The sequence below is a fragment of the Arctopsyche grandis genome, chromosome 3 (genome assembly GCF_051622035.1).
Source record: "Arctopsyche grandis isolate Sample6627 chromosome 3, ASM5162203v2, whole genome shotgun sequence".
NCBI lineage: Eukaryota > Metazoa > Arthropoda > Insecta > Trichoptera > Hydropsychidae > Arctopsyche > Arctopsyche grandis.
This window is the reverse complement of record NC_135357.1, coordinates 7,843,604-7,863,328: the sequence shown is the minus strand read 5'-3', so window position 1 is coordinate 7,863,328 and position 19,725 is coordinate 7,843,604. Positions and strand designations below refer to the sequence as shown.

At 34.6% G+C, this 19,725-nt stretch overlaps 1 protein-coding gene across 1 annotated transcript; it reads left to right on the top strand.

Annotated features, from left to right (window-relative positions):
• The first annotated feature begins 7,157 nt into the window (after nucleotides 1–7,157).
• LOC143908966 (uncharacterized) lies at nucleotides 7,158–13,386 on the top strand. Its single transcript, XM_077426827.1, has 2 exons — nucleotides 7,158–7,401; nucleotides 12,679–13,386. The coding sequence occupies exons 1-2, from the start codon at nucleotides 7,209–7,211 to the stop codon at nucleotides 13,347–13,349; spliced, it is 864 nt and encodes a 287-aa protein (XP_077282953.1). The 5' UTR covers nucleotides 7,158–7,208; the 3' UTR covers nucleotides 13,350–13,386.
• Nucleotides 13,387–19,725: the final 6,339 nt, after the last annotated feature.

The window sequence follows — 19,725 nt, the reverse complement described above, 5'->3', positions numbered from 1 at the left end:
CTACGAAAAATTTCACGAGGCTTTCCCATTGTAAAAAAATAAAAGAAAAAGTAGAATCATGCTCCAGAATACACTGCATATCTTCCCCTATATATCCATTTTTTTTCGAAGTACATACATATATCAATCTTAGGCTTTAGCTTGTAACGTATTTACGTAGCGTTCATTCACGCGTGAAATTCCCCCTATTTCCGACGTATAAATTTGCTACATTTTTCTTCATCAATTTTTAAATTACTGTGCAAATATGTATTATTTTGTCGCTATACAAAATAACACTATAACAAATACCGATTCGTTAAAAAAAATTAAACACGTGTTGATTAAATATCTATTCATACTAGCCAGAACTGGAAGGATTATTCATACTATCCAGAACTGGAACAGCCCAGCACAGCAGTGCACGGAAAAGACTACTTCTATCCATACTATACAGCAGCGCACGTTCAGACAAGTTGTGGCCGAATGCAAGGCAAAATCGGCTTACATATTTTATTTTATTTTTTACATAAATATATACCAGAACGGCCTAAAAGGTAAACCCCAATACGCCTAGTCAATAACAAACATTTCAGAATTTTTTATTAAATAACTCGTTGAATTTTGAGATGCTGAAGAACACGGAATTAACAATTAATTAATTAATCCATAGAGACATCTATGGATTTAGACTTGTACATATTTTTTTACATATTGTAAATCAAATTCAGATATTGGTGACAGGGTGGTTTTTGCCAATTTGATGGAAGGAACCGTTTCAACAATGAAATCAGATAAATTGACAAACTCTGATAGGAAACAATCGACTTGAAGTCACAAATATCCTAGTCTGACCAGCACCATTAAAGAATACTTTTCGTACTGCTGTTTACGTGCAGTTGCCGGTGTGTGCTGCGCCATTATGAATAGAACTTAATGGACTTATACAATATTTTAATTCAAATATGCTAAATTGATAACATATATTTATGTATTTCAATTCGCAAGTAAATATAGCAAGTTCTTGCTTGAAGTTTTCGAACTTGCTATATGTATGTATGTATAGCTAAAATAAGCGCTCCTATCTATTATTTGGAAATTGTATGAAAATGAAAAACTACTGAAACGATATAAGGTTGCGTTCCCGAATGTATACCTACATACATATATACTTAAGCGATTAAGCTTTTCCGCCAGAGCGGACAAAGAAAACGCGAGGGAAAACTAACATTTAGTTTCCAAAAGACCTTTCGGTCAACTTTTACGGTTCAACGAGCCGGATAGTTAGCCAGAAGCTTGACTTTACTGTTAACTACTACATAAATCGACCCTCACAATCCTCAACAAGGGGAAAAGAAAGCTTAATAATGCCGATTAGATAGCATGGTGTCGAACAAGTTCCTAATTAAATTTACTAGTCGCGTATCAATTTCATTCGCCGGTATATCAGAGTAAACTTGGAAAATTTCATTGGGGATAATTCAATTACAAGCGAAGCAAAGGGGTTGGAAAACAATACTAGCTGGTGTAGAGAATTGTTTTAGAACTATTTCAGTGGGAATTTTTCGTGGGACTATGTAGCATGTTTACATTTTATAATATAAACGATAGGCACATGTTTTACTATACAGGAAAACGTCACTCAAAACATCTCTATAGCGAACAACGTAAACTTCGTTCAGAACGAAATCGAAAGCTCCCCAAAAAGCTAGCCACAGGGTGCATGAACTTTAGAGCCTGTATTGGCAACATTCAGGCACGCGAGCTACAACCAAAATATAGGGGAAATGCATGTCGAAGTCCATTCCTAAAAAGCTAATAATTCAATTGCTATTGATGTAAACTATACGCATAGGTCACGCAATATGTTCTTCATACCACATGTATGTATGTATAGGTATCAAAATTTGGAATATAATCATCATAAGAGTATAAATATATATTGTTATACTTCGGATCACGTGATGTGATTCTAAAAATAAATAAGTCCGTTTACTGAATTTACGCAATCATTCAATATACTTATGTATGTAATATAAACGACATATGTACATGCTATTTCGTACTTTAATTTATTGTGCCTTAATCTTAATAAAATCATTGATGAAAATTCTGGTGTCTTCACATTTTTGATTTTTGTAATATAAAAATCCTTCGACAGTCTGCAGTCGCACCCAAAAGAAAGAAAAGAGAATGAATGTTAATACAAATAAAACATTATTTCTATAACCTGTAATGTATGTATGTACATATGTACATATTATGTACATACATATGCTGTATGTAGACTTGCGGTAAGGTAAAAAGTATTTTTTACCTTACTGCATATTTTTTTACCTTACACCATCGATAGCCAATTTGACAGCTGATAGCTGATTTGTGCTTAGTTTGGTTTGCCATTTTATCATGAATAGACTTACGCCAGAACAATGCTTGAAAATTGTGCAAATTTATTTCGAAAATCGTAGTTCAATTCGCGAAATCCACCGTACGCTACGACCATTTTACGGTCGTGAATTAGCCTCCAAGATCGTGGGATTTAACACCTTTGGACTATTTTCTGTGTGGATATGTGAATTTGGTAGTCTATGGCGATAAGCCAGAGACGATGGATGACTAAGAAGCCTTCGCCGCTTTATTGCCGATATGCGGCCCTAAATTGGATTTCTGTTTGGATTGGAACCAGCTGAAGCACCTACATATATGCCCGATATTATATTTAAACACTAATAACATTATCTACAAATGAAGCCAATACCATGGCCATTACCACGAATTTTAAAGTTCCATACTTCTAAAAGACACTTTAAATTCAATGTATTCTTATTTTATTATAATAAAATCAAAATATCAATATTATCAATTAATCATCTTCAAGTTTGATTAAAGATACCCATTGTATAGGAAACAACATTAGATATTATTAATTTGAACCTTGGCTCTGGAGTCTGGATAAGTTTTGAGAAACCATTAAATGGCGTTTTATTATTAGATTACATATTTGTCTACGAAATTTCATTTTCACTGTAGTAAATCTGAAAATCCTGAAATATGTTGTTGCAAAGAGCAGGAGTAGTTTCAATGCTGGGTTTACTAATATTGGATTTTCGTTTTATTCTTTAACCAAACAATATGAATAAAATACAATGCTTTTGCTAAAACTGTAGCGAAGTGGCTCATTACTTTGTTTTTCAATGCTCTTCTAAGTTATTAATAATGGCAAAATCGTCATGCAAGTCTTTCAAATTGTTCCAATTATGTGGAGTATGTTATCTTAAAATATTTTGCGACCCATTCAATATGCCAATCAACTCAAATTGTGTCTTGACCCATAGGTTAAAAGCCACTGCTACAGGTCAACGGAAGATGGATCAAGAACTTTAGATGATCTCAATAATCCCGGCTAAATTGATGAAATCTCACAAGTGTATTTGAATTTTAATATAATCCAAATATTGCCAGTAATTATGCAAATGTTCAAAATCATTTAGATTGTATAACGTTTAAAGTTGATAATGTGGCATTAAACTTGTGCTGTCGGTGGATAAATAAATATATCTTATCTACAACATATGGAGCAATGGAAGAATCTGTGTATAAACATTAGCCGATTAAGCATTTCTCATCTGGACTATAATTTGTATGCATCGACATAGACCTCCGTGATATATCGATCAATTTGAATGGTTCGATATAAGCATTTCGTATAAAGTCACGTATTAAATTGAAAAGTCAGACCTTGATCGAACCGTTTATTACGAACTTTCGAGGGGAAAAAAATCTGATGGTTCAAAACCAACGTTTTCGGTCCATTTAAAAATAGTTCGTACCACCGAAGCTTTGTCTCGTCAACTACGGAAATACTCGCTCACCTTTCGTCGCATCCTGCACAGCTATTTTCGTCTGATGTGGAGTTGGTGACCCCTGGTTCGGAGGCTGGAGTTTGGCTAGACACCCCCAAGGGGCAACGCTCTCCCAATTTTGGCAGCGCGTATCCATGGCAACGACGCCTGCATTAATATTTCTTGTGGGACTCCCTCTTCTGCCACCTTGCAACTGAATGCATCGTCCTCCTTCATCATAGACGTCTTCATCATCAATCAAGTGGAAATGGATCTTCGCCACCATTTCAAGTTCAATGTCGCTCGGGGTTGAGCACTTCATCCAGATCTAGAAAGGAGATAGACTTGTCATTAAATGTAATGAATACTCTTCAACATAGATTGAGTTTGAAAAAGTCGTATCTATTCACTATTATACATATGTATACGTTTACATATAAAAATAATTGAATTTTCAGTTTGAAATTTCGAATGTTTGAATAAAACAAATGAGTCGTGATATTCCTTTTCGGTCAAATTGTTAATTCTACAGCCGAGCGCTCGTTTCCGTTTAAGTATTGACGCGTTGTCTTCGTCCATAGATTCTGGAGATTAAAGAAATAATCCGTCAGGAAACGAATCAACGTGCAACATCCGATATGCTATGTGGCAGGTGAGTGAATGAATTTTTTCCGGTTCCGTAAATCATTCAATAAATATTGATCGTTCAAGTGTACATTTTAATATATTGCAAATAATTAAAATCTAATGCAATTCATACAATTTTTGAAAATTTTGACTAAAAAGTATGCTCGTAAACTCAAATACAATTGCGGGCATCTATTGTTATTGTTGCGATACATTTTGTAGGTCATAGCTGATAGCTGTCACTTTTGAATGATCGGTAAAGCAGATTCCTGTATTATTGTATTAAAAGTTTTTTAAATAAATCTATAGATGGCAGTATAATTTACTTATTTAATTTATCAAAGTCTAACACTAATACATTTAGTAATAATTAAAAATTCATAGATGTCACTGCAAAATTACTTTCCCTTCCAAATGACACGATATGTACTAATTTAGAAATTTTAAAAATATCATGGATTATTAACGACGAATCATGCATTATCAATTATTAAGTTGTATAATAAATTATGACTTTTTGAACTCAAGCGTCTAAAAACCTGAATTTCGAATTTTAAAATTTGAAATATTAGAATTCATACATTTTCCTTAAGAAGAATATAACTAGCTCTTTTTTACGAGGCTTTTAAATGTTTCACCTCGCTAATGATTTAGGCGAAATTCCGACATTCTTCCGATCGTTTTGAAACTTTGCCATTTTTTTATTATTAATTACTAACCTCTTATGGTAAACGGACTACTATTCATATGTGAACTAGTCACAGGACAACCGGTCGCTCTAGATCGGTCACACGTGATCACCCGTCACACTTAAACTGGTCACACCCTAAAACTGGTCACACCCTAAAATCGGTCACGAGAAAACTGGTTGACATAGATATTATATATCTATGATCGTCTGCCATTACGTTGGAGATAAATTGGTAAAAGTGAGAACGCTCGACAGGAAAAGTGGGGCTAGATGCTGGTTGCCATTATGCCGGCGCCAGACATGTGTTAAAAGATGTGATCAAATAAGTGTTCACATGTGTTGCACGGGCATTTGATACTATTGTCACATATTTGATCACTTAAGTGCGCTTTGCCGTTCCGTGTCGGTTTTATTATTATTTTATTTATTATTATTTTATTTATTTTATTTTATTTATTGAAAAATCAACAGACAGGATGTACATAGATATGTATAAAAAAACGAATAGTAAATAAATAATATATGTAACATCCGAGTCCAATAATAGATTTTTACAAAAATGAAAAAGATAAATATAAGGAAAACAAATTAAAAAGTAAGGAATAAAGGCATGACAAAATATGTAGAACATTGCATAATTAAACTATAGTATTAAAATATTTGGAAAAGGTTATAAAATAGAATATAAGAAGAAATTGAAATTTACAAATATAAAACAAATGAAAAAGGTAAATACAAAATAAACAAATGAAAAGGAAAAGAATGAAAGCTATAATATGATTAAATAGCACATTACATAACTAAACTAAAGTATAAAAATATTGGAAATATTGGAAATATTGGAAAAATAGAATAGGAGAAGAAATGAATCAATCGGTCAAGATTCTCTTGATGTTAGACCTGAATTGATGTAGGGAAATACCAAATAGATCAACCTCATTCAGCTCTCCGTTAAACATACGATAAACGCGCTGCAGATAAGAATATTTTTGGGAATTAGTATTGAAAGGATCAAATGAAAAGAGTGCAACGCGTCTAGAGTACCGAACTGGGATTCTGAAATTAACCTTATTCAGTAAATCAGAACAATCAAGGAAACCGTTTATGAGCTTAAAGAAGAATATAGCATCAGTATGTCGTCGCCTGACAGAAAGATTGTTAAAAGAAAGGATTTTTTAAATGTCGGAAACAGTAGAATGGGTATAGGTAGGAAAAAGGTAGCGTAAGGATTTAATAAATTTAAGTTTTTTAGCGCACATCAAAGGGATAAAAGTCCAAATGTTTGTGTGCCTGCCACACTGCACGAAGCCCAGTTGCGCGAAATCTTTGAACACCTATCTGGCAGATACAACAATATGTGAGCAAAGTCTTCAAAGAAGTGATCACTTCTTTGAACTCATGTCTGGCACCGGCATAATGGCAACCAACATCTAGCCCCGCTTTTCCTGTCAAGCGTTCTCACTTTTACCGATAAATTATCGTATTCAACGCGTTTCAAATTTCTGATTTTTCGGGCTAGTTGACGTTTAGTCATCTATCAGGCTATTGTCCCTTGTCTTCCTGTTTGCCGTGATCTGGCCATATCAGATTTTAATTGTTTAAACGCCTATAATTTACTCTATATTTTATAAAATTTGCTCTATAGGCTCTCATCATCTCTCTTATATATTTAGGCCACTCTTATGTCGTTTTAAACGTTGATCGTGATATAGGCGAAGTAAGTAGATGTTGGTGGTAAAAAAAAGGTGCTACGGCCAGAATACTTTTTGACAGCTCCACGCGGCCACCACAGCCACTCGCCACCGCCACCGCCACCGGAGGCAGCCACAAGCTACGGAATGCATTTCTCATAGAGTTTGTATGGGATGCCCGCAAACACAACTACTCGCTCCTCGCCATTCGCCACAAGCTGGGGCGGGCAGTGGCTGATTCTCGCAGCTAGTGGTCGTCAGTCGCCACTTTTTCGTCGAACACGGCCACTCGCCACCGCCACTCGCCACCGCCACTCGCCACTCGCCACTCGCCACTCGCCCCTCAACCGACGCGCACGGTAAAATCGATCGCGCATCATGGAATCGCGCACCGTGGAATCGATCGATATCGATGAATTTATATCGGAAATCGAAGAACGTCCATCAATTTGGGATTTTCGCTCAAACGTATATAGCGACAGATTGGCGAAAGCCAAGTCCTGGGAGGAAATATGTTTAAAATTTGTGCCACACTTCCAGGAAAAAAATTTGAACGAAAAAAACAAAGCAGGTAATTTATTTACATCTATTTACAAAAATATATATTCTGTTTTCTTGCCAACGTATAGCTCCTCCTTCGCTTAAGAGGGCTGGACAGCAGCGCCTTGTCCATACAAACGTACTATACTTCTCCCTACCTCAATTATGGCACTAGAGAAATTATTTTTTAATTAGCTATGGATATCCACCATTGGGGTGCATCTATCGTTTTATTTTTTTGATTAATTATTTTTATAGGAGCTAGGAGCCGCCAAACATCTATAAAATCGCCTCTTTTTTACACCCACGAAAAGAGTCTAGGGTGGTTGTTTAACGGTCGATTTAAAAAAAAATACGCCGATAGATGCACAGAAAATATCTTTCTCATACCGTTGATGAATTTTTTTTTAAATTGGTCCAGTTTTGGAGGAGAAAATAGTAGAATACGAAACCTCGATTTTGTCAATTTAAAACACGTTTTATCTGGTCGAAGCGCAACTGTCGCATTCACGCAATATATATATATATATATATATATATATATATATATATATATATATATATATATATATATATATATATATATATATATATATATATATATATATATATATATATATATATATATATATATATATATATATATATATATATATATATATATATATATATATATATTGATATATATTGTCGCATTCACTCAATATATACATACACTCAATATATATATCGAAGAAAGGAACGGTAACAAAATTAAGGTTTCGGGTGTACAGCCCTCTTAATGGTCCGTACGCACCAAACCAACGAAGATTTTGGGCCAACTTTTAAAACCAGTAGCGTACAAAATATCGAAATAAAAATTAAATTAAAAAATTGAAATTAAATATCATTATTAAGCTAAAGAGCGAGATTGAGCTAAAATTAGATAATCGTTGATGTTTTGAATTACAACAATGTTTTGAATTACGACGATACGCATTACAACCAGAGAAATATTATAATTTCTCTGATTACGAGCGAAAAAAACCTTGTTATTGTTTCTTATAAGTCGTCACGATATACTACTGTGTTTCCGCCGTCGATAAAACATTTAACAAAAAAAAAATGTCGGTGATTTGTCAAAGGGTTTTTTTTTTCTTTCGCCGAAATAAAATTAATAATCACACATTATCCGATAATTTTTACCTCTGAGATGGATTTAATTATTTGATTTATTTCGACGAGAGAAACAATTGAAGACATTATCCGATAAAATTTACCTCTGAAATGATTTAATTAATTGATTTATTTCGACGAGAGAAACAATCGAAGACTTGAAAAAAATTAGATTGATAGACCGACAACGCTCCGGATTGCGATCATCGCTCGGTCACTCATACTAATACATGAGATATTCTCAGTAACTGCGCATTACGGGGAAGTAAAAAAAATAATTCTTTGATTTTTTTTTTTCGATCTTAGTGCGTATCTTCGTAAGTCAAAACATCTTCGACAAACAAAAGTCGAGGATTACCTGTATGTGATTGTTGATGATCTAATTTTAGGTCAATCTCGAAAATTTATTTAAATTGGGCATGTTCTGTTTTAACTTTCAATATTTTATTTTAATTTTAATATATTGATTATAATTTTATTTTGATATTTGAATTTAATTTTAATATAATAATAATAGTTTTATTTTTAATATTTAATTTCAATTTTTTTTTCGATATTTTGTACGCTACTGGTTTTATCTTGCTGGTTAAAACGTTGGCCCAAAATCGTCGTTGGTTTGGTCCGTACGCAGCATAAGATGCAACATGCCCCTACTAGAGGTAGGATAGTCACAGTGCTATCCATTGTTCGGCAAACCTTTAACAATGCATTTACAACCTTTGAACAATACACGGCCCCCTCAGGCTCCGGTGACTAGCCCCTACAATGTCGATAGCGAAATCTATAGACACAATTAAGGGGCGGTGCAATATTCTCCACTTATTTGTTAATATCTCAAAGGAGCACTCGATACATCGCCTAGCACGATACAATCTGTAATTAAATATTCTTTTTTCAAAATTCAAATGTTTCCCAAAATATGGCCTCAACATATGTATGTATGTTCCGAAAGACCAAATGCCTCTTCACCGACAAACGAATAATTTACAGGATTAGAAGTTCTCGAAATTGGCTTTGGTGATGGTATGTTAAGTGTTTGGTCTTGCATTTTTTTAAACAGTTCAGAATCTCTGTATTAAGTTGAGTCTGAAGCTTCACCATATGACCCCACGTCCATAAATGTAAACAAATTATTTACATCACAAACAGCGGGTAGTACGATTGAAAAAAAGTGTTTATAGTTATTATATAAGGATCCACTTTCTAATGGCTTAATTATCCTAATATGCTTCCCATCAATTGCACCCATTGCAAAGTTGCAAAAAGATTGCAAAGTTGGCAATCTCTTGAAACCCGCTGGCTATATTTATCCATGTGTCCTCAGTTGTTTCCGGTTTGCAGATGTTTTTCAGGTAGTTCCAAATAATTTGACACGTTTCTTTTACAATCATTCTTGCAGTAGATGATCCACAGCGATAACCAAATTCAAAATCAACAAATGAAAAGTAGAGGTTGTGATCGAGAAATCTCGAGAAATTTTGATTCTCGTTTCTCGAGAATATTTTATTGTGAAAATTCGAGATTCTCGTATCTCGAGAAATCGATTATTAGAATCTCGAAAATATCGAGAATATTTTAAATTTATCACTACAGGTTTTTGTTCAATAAACTGACTGATTTGTATACTTAACTCGTTAACTCGTAAATAATTTTGTGAAGTATTGTAATATGTATAGATGGTCAGTATTTTTATTATTTGTCCGGCAAGTTATTATTAGAGGTAGGATAGTCACAGTGCTATCCATTGTTCGGCAAACCTTTAACAATGCATTTACAACCTTTGAACAATACACGGCCCCCTCAGGCTCCGGTGACTAGTTATTATCCGGTCATCATATGTATAAGCAGTGGCGGCTCGTGGATAAGATATCTGGGGGTGCTGCGGTTGATTAAAAATAAAAATAAAATTATTTGGATTATATTTTACTTTTAACATCAATATTATCAAAATTAAACATTATATATATTTTATTTCATTATAAAATTGATTCTTCTGTCTTTTTTCCTTGAAAAAAGATCTATCACCTTTTCGTTAAATTTTTTCCTGTTCATAATAATTTTTTTTTCAATTGACAGCATAGACAAAGCCGTCAATCTTTCCTGAACCATTGTTTTTCTTATACTCGTATATGTATGTATGTCTTTATTCTATTTATTGATGAAAAACACCGTTCTGGCTCGGAGGTAGTTGAAGTTGTAAGCAGAATTTGAATAAGTTTTGCTATTTCCACACGAACTTTGCATGAATTGATTGCAAAAATAAGTTTTAAAAATATTAATAAATCGTTAATACTATGCATTTCTTTCCTTGAGTAAAACACTTCTAATTCAGTTTGAAGTTTATCTTTATTGATATGATTCAACGGTTAGTAGTAGATCTTTCATTGGCATTTTCTTTCAGTACTTTTCAAAATTTTCTTTATTAAATAATTTCACAGCTTTTAATTGATTAGAAAAAGTATATCTTTCTTTTATATCCTTAATAATAACATCGCACATATATTTGTCTTGTATTATATGTGTGATAATATATGTATGCATCACATATTTTTGGCTTCTATTTTTTCTCGTATTTGTATAATGACATTAGTAAAACTTTTTAAGTTTTCTTTAATTGAAAATGCATCGATATTACTAGATTGCATTTGGTTATAAATAATTTCTACATGCGGCATTAACTTGTGAAAAAGTTCTGACTAAAATAAAAAATTGTATTCAGTAAATTGGTAGAATCTGTTATTGTTTTATCAGTATTTTCGGAAGAATATTTAAGTTCTTGAAGACATTGGCTCAGCGTCTCTTGATTTTTATACCATCTTAAATACTTAGAGTGACGTGTAGAAGGAAGTGTAGAAAGGTAGAAAGTGTAAGAGGTGTAGAAAGAAAGACAAAAGGTGCAGAAGAAATGACGAAAAGTGAGGAGCGTGTCGAGCGAGCGGCGCGCACACGAACGCAACAAGAAATGTGTATACATGGCACTGTTGGGAGTGCAGTACGGACCAAGCTTCTAGCTGCCCCCGCGCCCCTCCTTCACCCACTCGAGCAATTCCATCGAAAATCGTACTGCACAAAATCATAAACGATGCCTCACTTTCTGATATTAAAACCGCGATGTATGATCATTATTGGATGTATCGGTGTGCGGGCGAGCTTAATACACGCTTAAATAGTATTGATATTTTCATATAATATACATACATTTACCTATATAATACTTTTAAATTTTTCTCAATTTCCTTGGGGGTGCTGCAGTACCGCAGTGCGTATGGACGAGCCGCCACTGTGTATAAGTATATATACACATGTCACAACGAAATGGCACCATTTTAAAGTTACATATATGTGCATGTACATAGGTACTAGTCACTAGTGGGAAAATATTCGGTTATGATATCAGTAAAACGCTAGTGAAAATATATTTTCACTGACAATATGACCCCACTGTAACACACATAAAATAAAGTTTTTTGATTTATTATTTATTTATTCGTGTATTTGCTCCTTATATATTAATCAATGTATATTCAGTATTTTAATATGCATAGATGTTCAGTATTTTTATTATTTGTCCGGTCACAAAAACACGGGCAAAGCCGGGTGGCGAAACTGGGAATTTTATAAAATTCTTTGTTATTTTTATTATTTTAAATTACTTTTGTATATTTTTATTTTCTTTTCGTGCCTTCTTTTATAATATTTTTTTTATGTAATTTTACTTTCTTTTCTATTCAATGTTCTATTGTATCTCTCTATATCTTGCTTTCATCATGTCTTTAATTAAGTTATAAATCCCCGATATCAATTCATTATATTAAAAAAAAATTATACTTTCTCGAGAATTCTCGAGATTCAAATCTTTCGAGAAAATAAGATTCTCAAATCTCGAGATTCAAATATTCCGAGAAAATGAGATTCTCGAATCTCAAGAATCAAAAAAACTCGAGAAATCACAACCTCTAGTTGCAAGATACCTGAAATAAATAAGAATACTAATTTAATGTCGTATGTAATGCTAATGATTAGTCACCGGAGCCTGAGGGGGCCGTGTATTGTTCAAAGGTTGTAAATGCATTGTTAAAGGTTTGCCGAACAATGGATAGCACTGTGACTATCCTACCTCTACTAATGATAATGTTCTTTTTGTTTGTTTTAGTTGCCCAAATACAACGCAAATGGAAGAGTCTTCGCGATAGTTACAACAGAGAAAGAATGAAACAAAAATATGTTAAGAGCGGGACTGCAGCATCTGGCAGAAAACAATACTTATACTTTCATCAGCTGTCTTTCTTGTCGGTATTGGCGGAAACTAAACCCGATAGTCTAAATCAAGAGCAAGAGTCACCATCTCCTACTCCCGTTCCGGGCAAAAACATCAGAAAAAAATCAAGATTGATGTCAAATATTGAAAAGACGGAACAAGAGGTGTTTCAAAACATTTCTGATAACATTAAAATACAGAAAGCACAAAGTCAAGAAGATACCGATCGCAGTTTTTTGATATCTTTATTGCCATTCATGAAAAATATTCACGCAGACGTTAAATTGGATGCGATGACAGATATATTATGTCTTTTAAAAAAATATAACATGTATAAACCAGTACATAATCCAAGTGCGCCTTCGCCTCGTTGCGGATATCATCCTCGAACACACACGTTTACTCCAGCTCCTTCACATGAATACGCTTCTACATCTACTCAAATTCCAACACCATCACATCACGCCCTCACTCCATTCGACTCCTCACCTTCATCACCGGCTGCTTCTTCAAATAGTTCAAATCATTCTGATAATTCCATAAATGATAATACGTTCTCTGATTAATAAATTTGTAAATAAAGTTGTAAAATTACTTTTTTTCACCCTTGTTTGTTATATACAATGAGCAATCTAACTGAATTTATTGATAAATGCAATTCCGAAAGTGATTCCGATGAAGCAAATGTAATTTTACATAAAAAGCGGAAGTCTCAAATGAAACGATTGTGAATTAAAAAAAAACCGAATTTGACACACGGGAATTGGCGGAAAAGTACGTTATTTTTCTCAAAACGTGGAAAAAAACGACATCGTATAACAGTATTACTAAAAATGATGAGCTTAGTGAATTGAGTTAATATAATGAATTCAAATTTTTGTCTAAAGTACATATATAAATTGATTTCAGAATTGCTTCTAAACCATATTATGTATTGTAATATACATATGTATGTGTGTGCTTACATAAAAGGCCATGTATGTACATACATACGTATGTAGGTGTGTAATCGTGAATCGAATATCTTCCAAAATGTATTCATATCGTTCAATCCGTAAATATAGGGGTTGCATGGACCACCGCTGAGATGGAATAATCTTCACCCTAAAAACGCATTAAGTGCATCCACGCTTTCATCGCCCAACTCATCAATCTTCCAATAATGGTGTTCATACGGGATAACGTGTATTGTACATATATAGTACATAAGTTGGTACTGTTGCTGCGGGATTCAAAACGCATTCAATTCACACGAATACATATCGACGGGAGAATAGACACGTGTGAATAAGTGAAATTCGTAAAGTGGCAACGTCTGCTTACACATCCTATATTAAATTCTCGCGAAAGCGATGAAATTGTGGGAATTCTCTCGTTTGCAGCGTGACTTTTCATCGGAATTTGTGGTCTTGAAAGGCTCTGCAGGTAGAATGTTTCCTAGGCGTTTTTGTGTCGGTTAATAAAATAGAACAAGATGAGATAAAAAGAAAATGAATAAAAAGCAAACAGAAAAAATGGCCCACCCACGCTTTAGAGCGTAATATAGAAAATTTTGATTAATGCCTAATTAAACATTCGTGCGTTTCGAATTGAATTATTTTCTTTATGATAATTAGAAAACGCTCTCGAAATGTTAAATAATGCTAGTCAATTTATCTAAGAGCTTCTGAAGTGCTCTGTCCCAGTAATGTCGTTTGCCATTTAGTGTCAATTCTCACTGTCCACAAAAATTGTATCAAAAAAATAGTTAATTCTATGTAAATACTGTTACGTAGGGGTGGGTTCGGGATCCAAATGAAAGGCCACAGTCGCTTCACAGCATTTATTCAACGAATCGAATGGAAGTCCACCGCTCACTCTAGAATAATCTGAGCTACTGTGTGTACCTCCTTATAAAGGACAAGTTGGACAGGACAGCTTCCCTGGTCCATTAATGTATCTAGGCACTTAAGGTCTACCCTGGCGAGTCTCTTGTTTACGCATGCACTCGCCCAGGTCTGTGAGAACTCCAACGTATCCTTTGCTATGGCACTTACTGAGTCCCGTTAGCCTAATCCCATCTATTGTTCACCCAGGAATGCACTTAGACAGTGGCTACTCGCTCTCACGTTTCCACGTTACAATACTATAAAAAAAGCCGGCAGAATCTGACTGACAACCGCGTGTCCATGAATACGCATCGTACAACCTACATATATGACTATAACTATCCACTTATTTATAAGATATAGTGTGAAAAAGATCTCTCTTGCTAATCTCAAGCTATTCAGTGTCTTGAGGTTCACCAATTTAATTTTAAAATGCTGCAAAAATTTCTCCATAGATGTCAATGTGGATGTTTGTATGAATTCGCATTGTATATTTTACACAGATATATGTATGTACATATACCAAGAAGACTTGACAGGAAGACCTCAATGCGCCTTCCTGGACAATTAATTACAAACAATGCGGCATTTTTATTATTGAAATATTATTATAAACCACTGTATTTCGAGAAGCTAAAGAATACTTACCAATTAATTAATTAATCCATTAAGTAATCTATGGATTTTTAGACTTATACATAAATTTTTACAAATTGTACAATACAGAAGATCTGGGACAGCAGGTACGATGATTTTTTTGCCAATATTAAGGAATCGTTTCAACAATGATCAGATAAAATTGGTAAACTCTGATAAGAAACGATCGACTTGGACTCACAAACATCCAAGTCTAACCAGCAGTATATATTAAAGATTAACCCGGGATCGAACCCAATAACCTCTTGGTGCAAAACATAAACGCAACCACTGAGCTATTCTGCTGGCTTATATGTAAAATGCTTATGTATATTGATTGTATTGTACTTGCATAAGTGCACTCGTCGCTTCAGAGCAGAGGTTCCCAAAGTGGTCCGTAGGGACCCCCGGGGGTCCGTGAGGACTGCCAGGGGGTCCATGACAGGAAGAAAAAAAATGGGGGTCCACGGACCGGAATCAATGGAATCAAATTTAATCAAAATAATGCGGATTTGAATACACAGTACAAGAAGAATTGATTGGATTAAGCACAAACGAAGAACTTAAGGTACAGTTTAGAAAGGGTTACCAGCAGTTCTGGCTGCAGAAAGATATCCCAGTTGCTTATCCTGTATTGGGGGCTATCGCAAGAAAGTTTTTGATAGCATTTCCTTCTTCGTACCTCGTGGAAAGAGGTTTTAGTGCAGTTACCAATTTTCTTACGAAAAAAAGAAATCGGTTGCAAATCACTGAACGTGGAGATTTACGACTGTACCTTATGAATTTGAACCCAAATATTGACCAATTGATATCGGAGCATCAGGTTCATCCCTCTCATTAACAGAATTTATTATTTTATGTAAGAATTTTATTGTGTTTTGATTTGTTCATTTTCATTAAAAAAAAATTCAATAAAGATAAGAATAAAAAATATACATATTTTTTTTTACAATTGTCCGCTATACAAAAAAACCTTTCACAGTGTGTTCATATTTGTATTTAAAAATATTATAAAATTTCACTATTAGGCATCCTGGGGGAGGGGGTCCACGAAGGATAAAATACTGGGCTAGGGGTCCACGGGGAAAATAAGTTTGGGAACCTATGCTTTAGAGCGATCTGTAAAGGTTCCATGAAGTAAAATTGCATTTGGATAAATTAAAAGATTTTTCTCTCGATAATTCTTTCACTGACTCGGTCGTAGCGTCGCTTATTACGAAAAATTTTATAGCCAGCACTCAGATTTTAAAATTACACCATTCGTATGAACGACAATAATATTTTCAAATGCTTTTTATTATTACGAAATTATGTTCACAATACATCTTATATCTATTTTAATAGCTACTGATCTACTAATCATTTTCTATTTTACAATTTAATTTAATTTGGTTAGTAATCATAGCATTATATTATTCTAATGTTAATGTACAGCATAATAGGAAAAATAGCTCAAAAACCTATGACAATAATATTGAAATTTATGTGACGTATAGAAACGGCGCCACACAAGTAGTCACATGCACAGCAAAACTCGAAAAGCACACAGGCTTATCGAACACAACAGTGCGATTCGCACGACTCAATTAGATAAAATGTTTGCGGTTTTTCACTTTCGCTCGTTATCTTTCTGGGTGGAAAAAGTACCGCCGGCGCCAGCGGGGTTCGACGACACGCCCGGCGCCACCCAGGACGACCCTCGACACCCCAAAACCGTGATTCACCCACCCGGGATCTGGGTTGAGCTGTCCCCGAAAAGCGGCTAGAAATAGACGAACCCTTCGTTCATGGCTCGTTTGGCGATCTGCGAATGAATATTCCATTCCATTCCTTTCCATTTGCACCCCTCTCGATTCGTTCCCCCCCTATCCCTGTGCAAATGCCACTATTGTAGTGGCTTAAGTCGGTCTGAGTGTGCATCGACATGCACCCGTTGCATTCGTTTATTCCCATTGAAGCAGTGCAGTATGTGCAATTGACAGGATTTGCTAGACTGCTGGCATCCAATACTGGCGATTGTTGTCCCCTTTTCTAGTCTGTGTTATATTATCTGCGTTATGTGTACATATATGTGGTAGAAATTCAGGGACGAATTTAAAGATTTTTTCTTGACGTAGGACTGCATCTACTCTTGGGTTTATACTTACGTACATAAGTATATATTAACAACACGGAAATAAAATTTATAAAAGATTGTCAAAATAGGTTTGCGATTTATATTTACGTGATATTTTACAACCGTGTTGACAATGAGACGACAGTGATGAAACATTAGACATTGTCCAATTCGGCCCGGTTGACCCCCTATGGCGACTTCACAGCGGAATCAGCGAGTCAGCTTTATCTGTTTCGGCCTTATATTTTTAATAGCAATTATACTTATAAGTACAACCATAGATCGGCGTTGGGATGATGCTTTTTGCACAAAAAATGGTTCACTATTGTCAATTACCTTGCTCTGTACAGTAATGAAGGGGTATATTGTTATTTTAAGAGCACCAAGCCTACGCTTTAGTCTACTTATCATTTTCTTTGCTCTCTTCCTATGTAGGACAAAAACCTAAGAAAAGGCCTTGTAATAATAATTGACAATAGTGAACCATTTGTTGTGGGTAAAAGCAACTTGTCCACCGACCTCTGCTTATAACTAGAGATCGGTGGTTGAGTAGCCGCCATAAAATAAAAAAGACCTCTCCATTAACCAAGAAAGTAGGAGAGCAAAAATAGTGGTTGACAATGGTGAACAATTTTTTTTAGCCGTCGAGCATCATGTCCACTGGTCCTTACTTATAAGTTATAACTAGAGGTAGCATAGTCACAGTGCTATGCATTGTTCGGCAAACCTTTAACAATTCATTTACAACCTTTGAACAATACACGGCCCCCTCAGGCTCCGGTGACTAGTTATAACTAAGGAAAGGCGGTCATGATGTTTTTTGTCAAAAAAGGGTTTACTATTGTCGGTTTCTATTGTCAAACTTATTTTTCTCTCTGGCTTTGTAGGACAATAGTAATTAACAACAGTAAACCCTTTATCTTGGGAAATAGAAACTCCACTGCCGAAGACTAGTTATAACAGGATTGATGTTTTGTAACAATGATTAGTTGTTGGCTCGGTGGTTTACAGTCAAATAACAGTATTGCGTCAAAATTATGCTAAATTATATAAGGCAGTGGTCACATATTATATATTATATGTATAATACGGTTGAATAAATGAATCATTGTACCCAATTAAATAAGTCTGTTATTTTCTTTTATTTACGTAAGAAGTTCTAAATAGGTTTGAACACCTCAGGTGAAAGGTTTAATTGCGTCTACTTCAAACGTCATCGATCAAGGATTCCAATTGCAAATCAGTCAAGGCAGTCGTGAAAAGCGAGAAAGTGAGTTGAAACTATCGCCAACAATTCCCCATATTTGAAATATACATATATTGCATTTTAAACAAGCACTTGAATTTATATACCTACATGGATGTGATTTGTAATATATTGGCATATTAGATAATCCATCTAATTATAAACTACCGAGAATTCGTCCGATATCTCGTCGACCCAATTCGGCCCTACTTATAGATTGCAGTTTCCGAATATCGTTTGGTTCGAATCAACGTTTTCTAAAATACATGGGAAGACTTGAGAAAAGTGCGCGTTTTGCGATTACTATCTTTATCTCACAGAAACTGACGGGGAAAAGTCTCCAATGGAGACATCTTTTATCTAAAAATTTAACGTACATACATATGTATGTTACATGTTTTTGTTGTGTTGTGCAAACGTGATGCAATTTCTTCGTGCGATAAAAAATTTTATTGCATTTTTGGGGCTTCCCACTCTATGATGCGACAGAATTTGGCAATTAAATGCATATGGGGTTGCTTCCACCCCACGTCCTCCCTCTATGTACGTCTACTGGGTGTAACATGATTCAGCTTATCCGCTCGGTCGCCCCACATAACTGCCGATGAAATATTGCAAAGTCCTCCTCATGTTTATGCATTTTCCAGTTCGAACAGGAAGAATAAGTCCGGCTACAAAGTGTCGGGAACGATTCTAATGTGTTCTTTAATAAATGGTTCGAAAATTCAAATTCAACGTGGAGCAATAAACTTTACCAAACAACAAAGTCACCCTTTATATTTATTTTGATCTTATCATAGTTGTATATTATATCACAACGCTCATTTTTTTCTATTATATTACGCCATTAATACATATCAAACGCTCAACTACATAAAACGAGGTAATGAAAAGTTAACGAATTTTTAACCCCCTGCATGCCATTTGCGAAATACTTATCCCTTGTTAGTCATTGTATGACTCAGCGTAAATTTACATACGAAACATTGTTTTTTTTTGTTTTTTCTGAATGACTTGGAAGATTCTTTTACATAGTATCAGAATTTAATCTTGTCTTAACCCTTTGAACTCTAAAT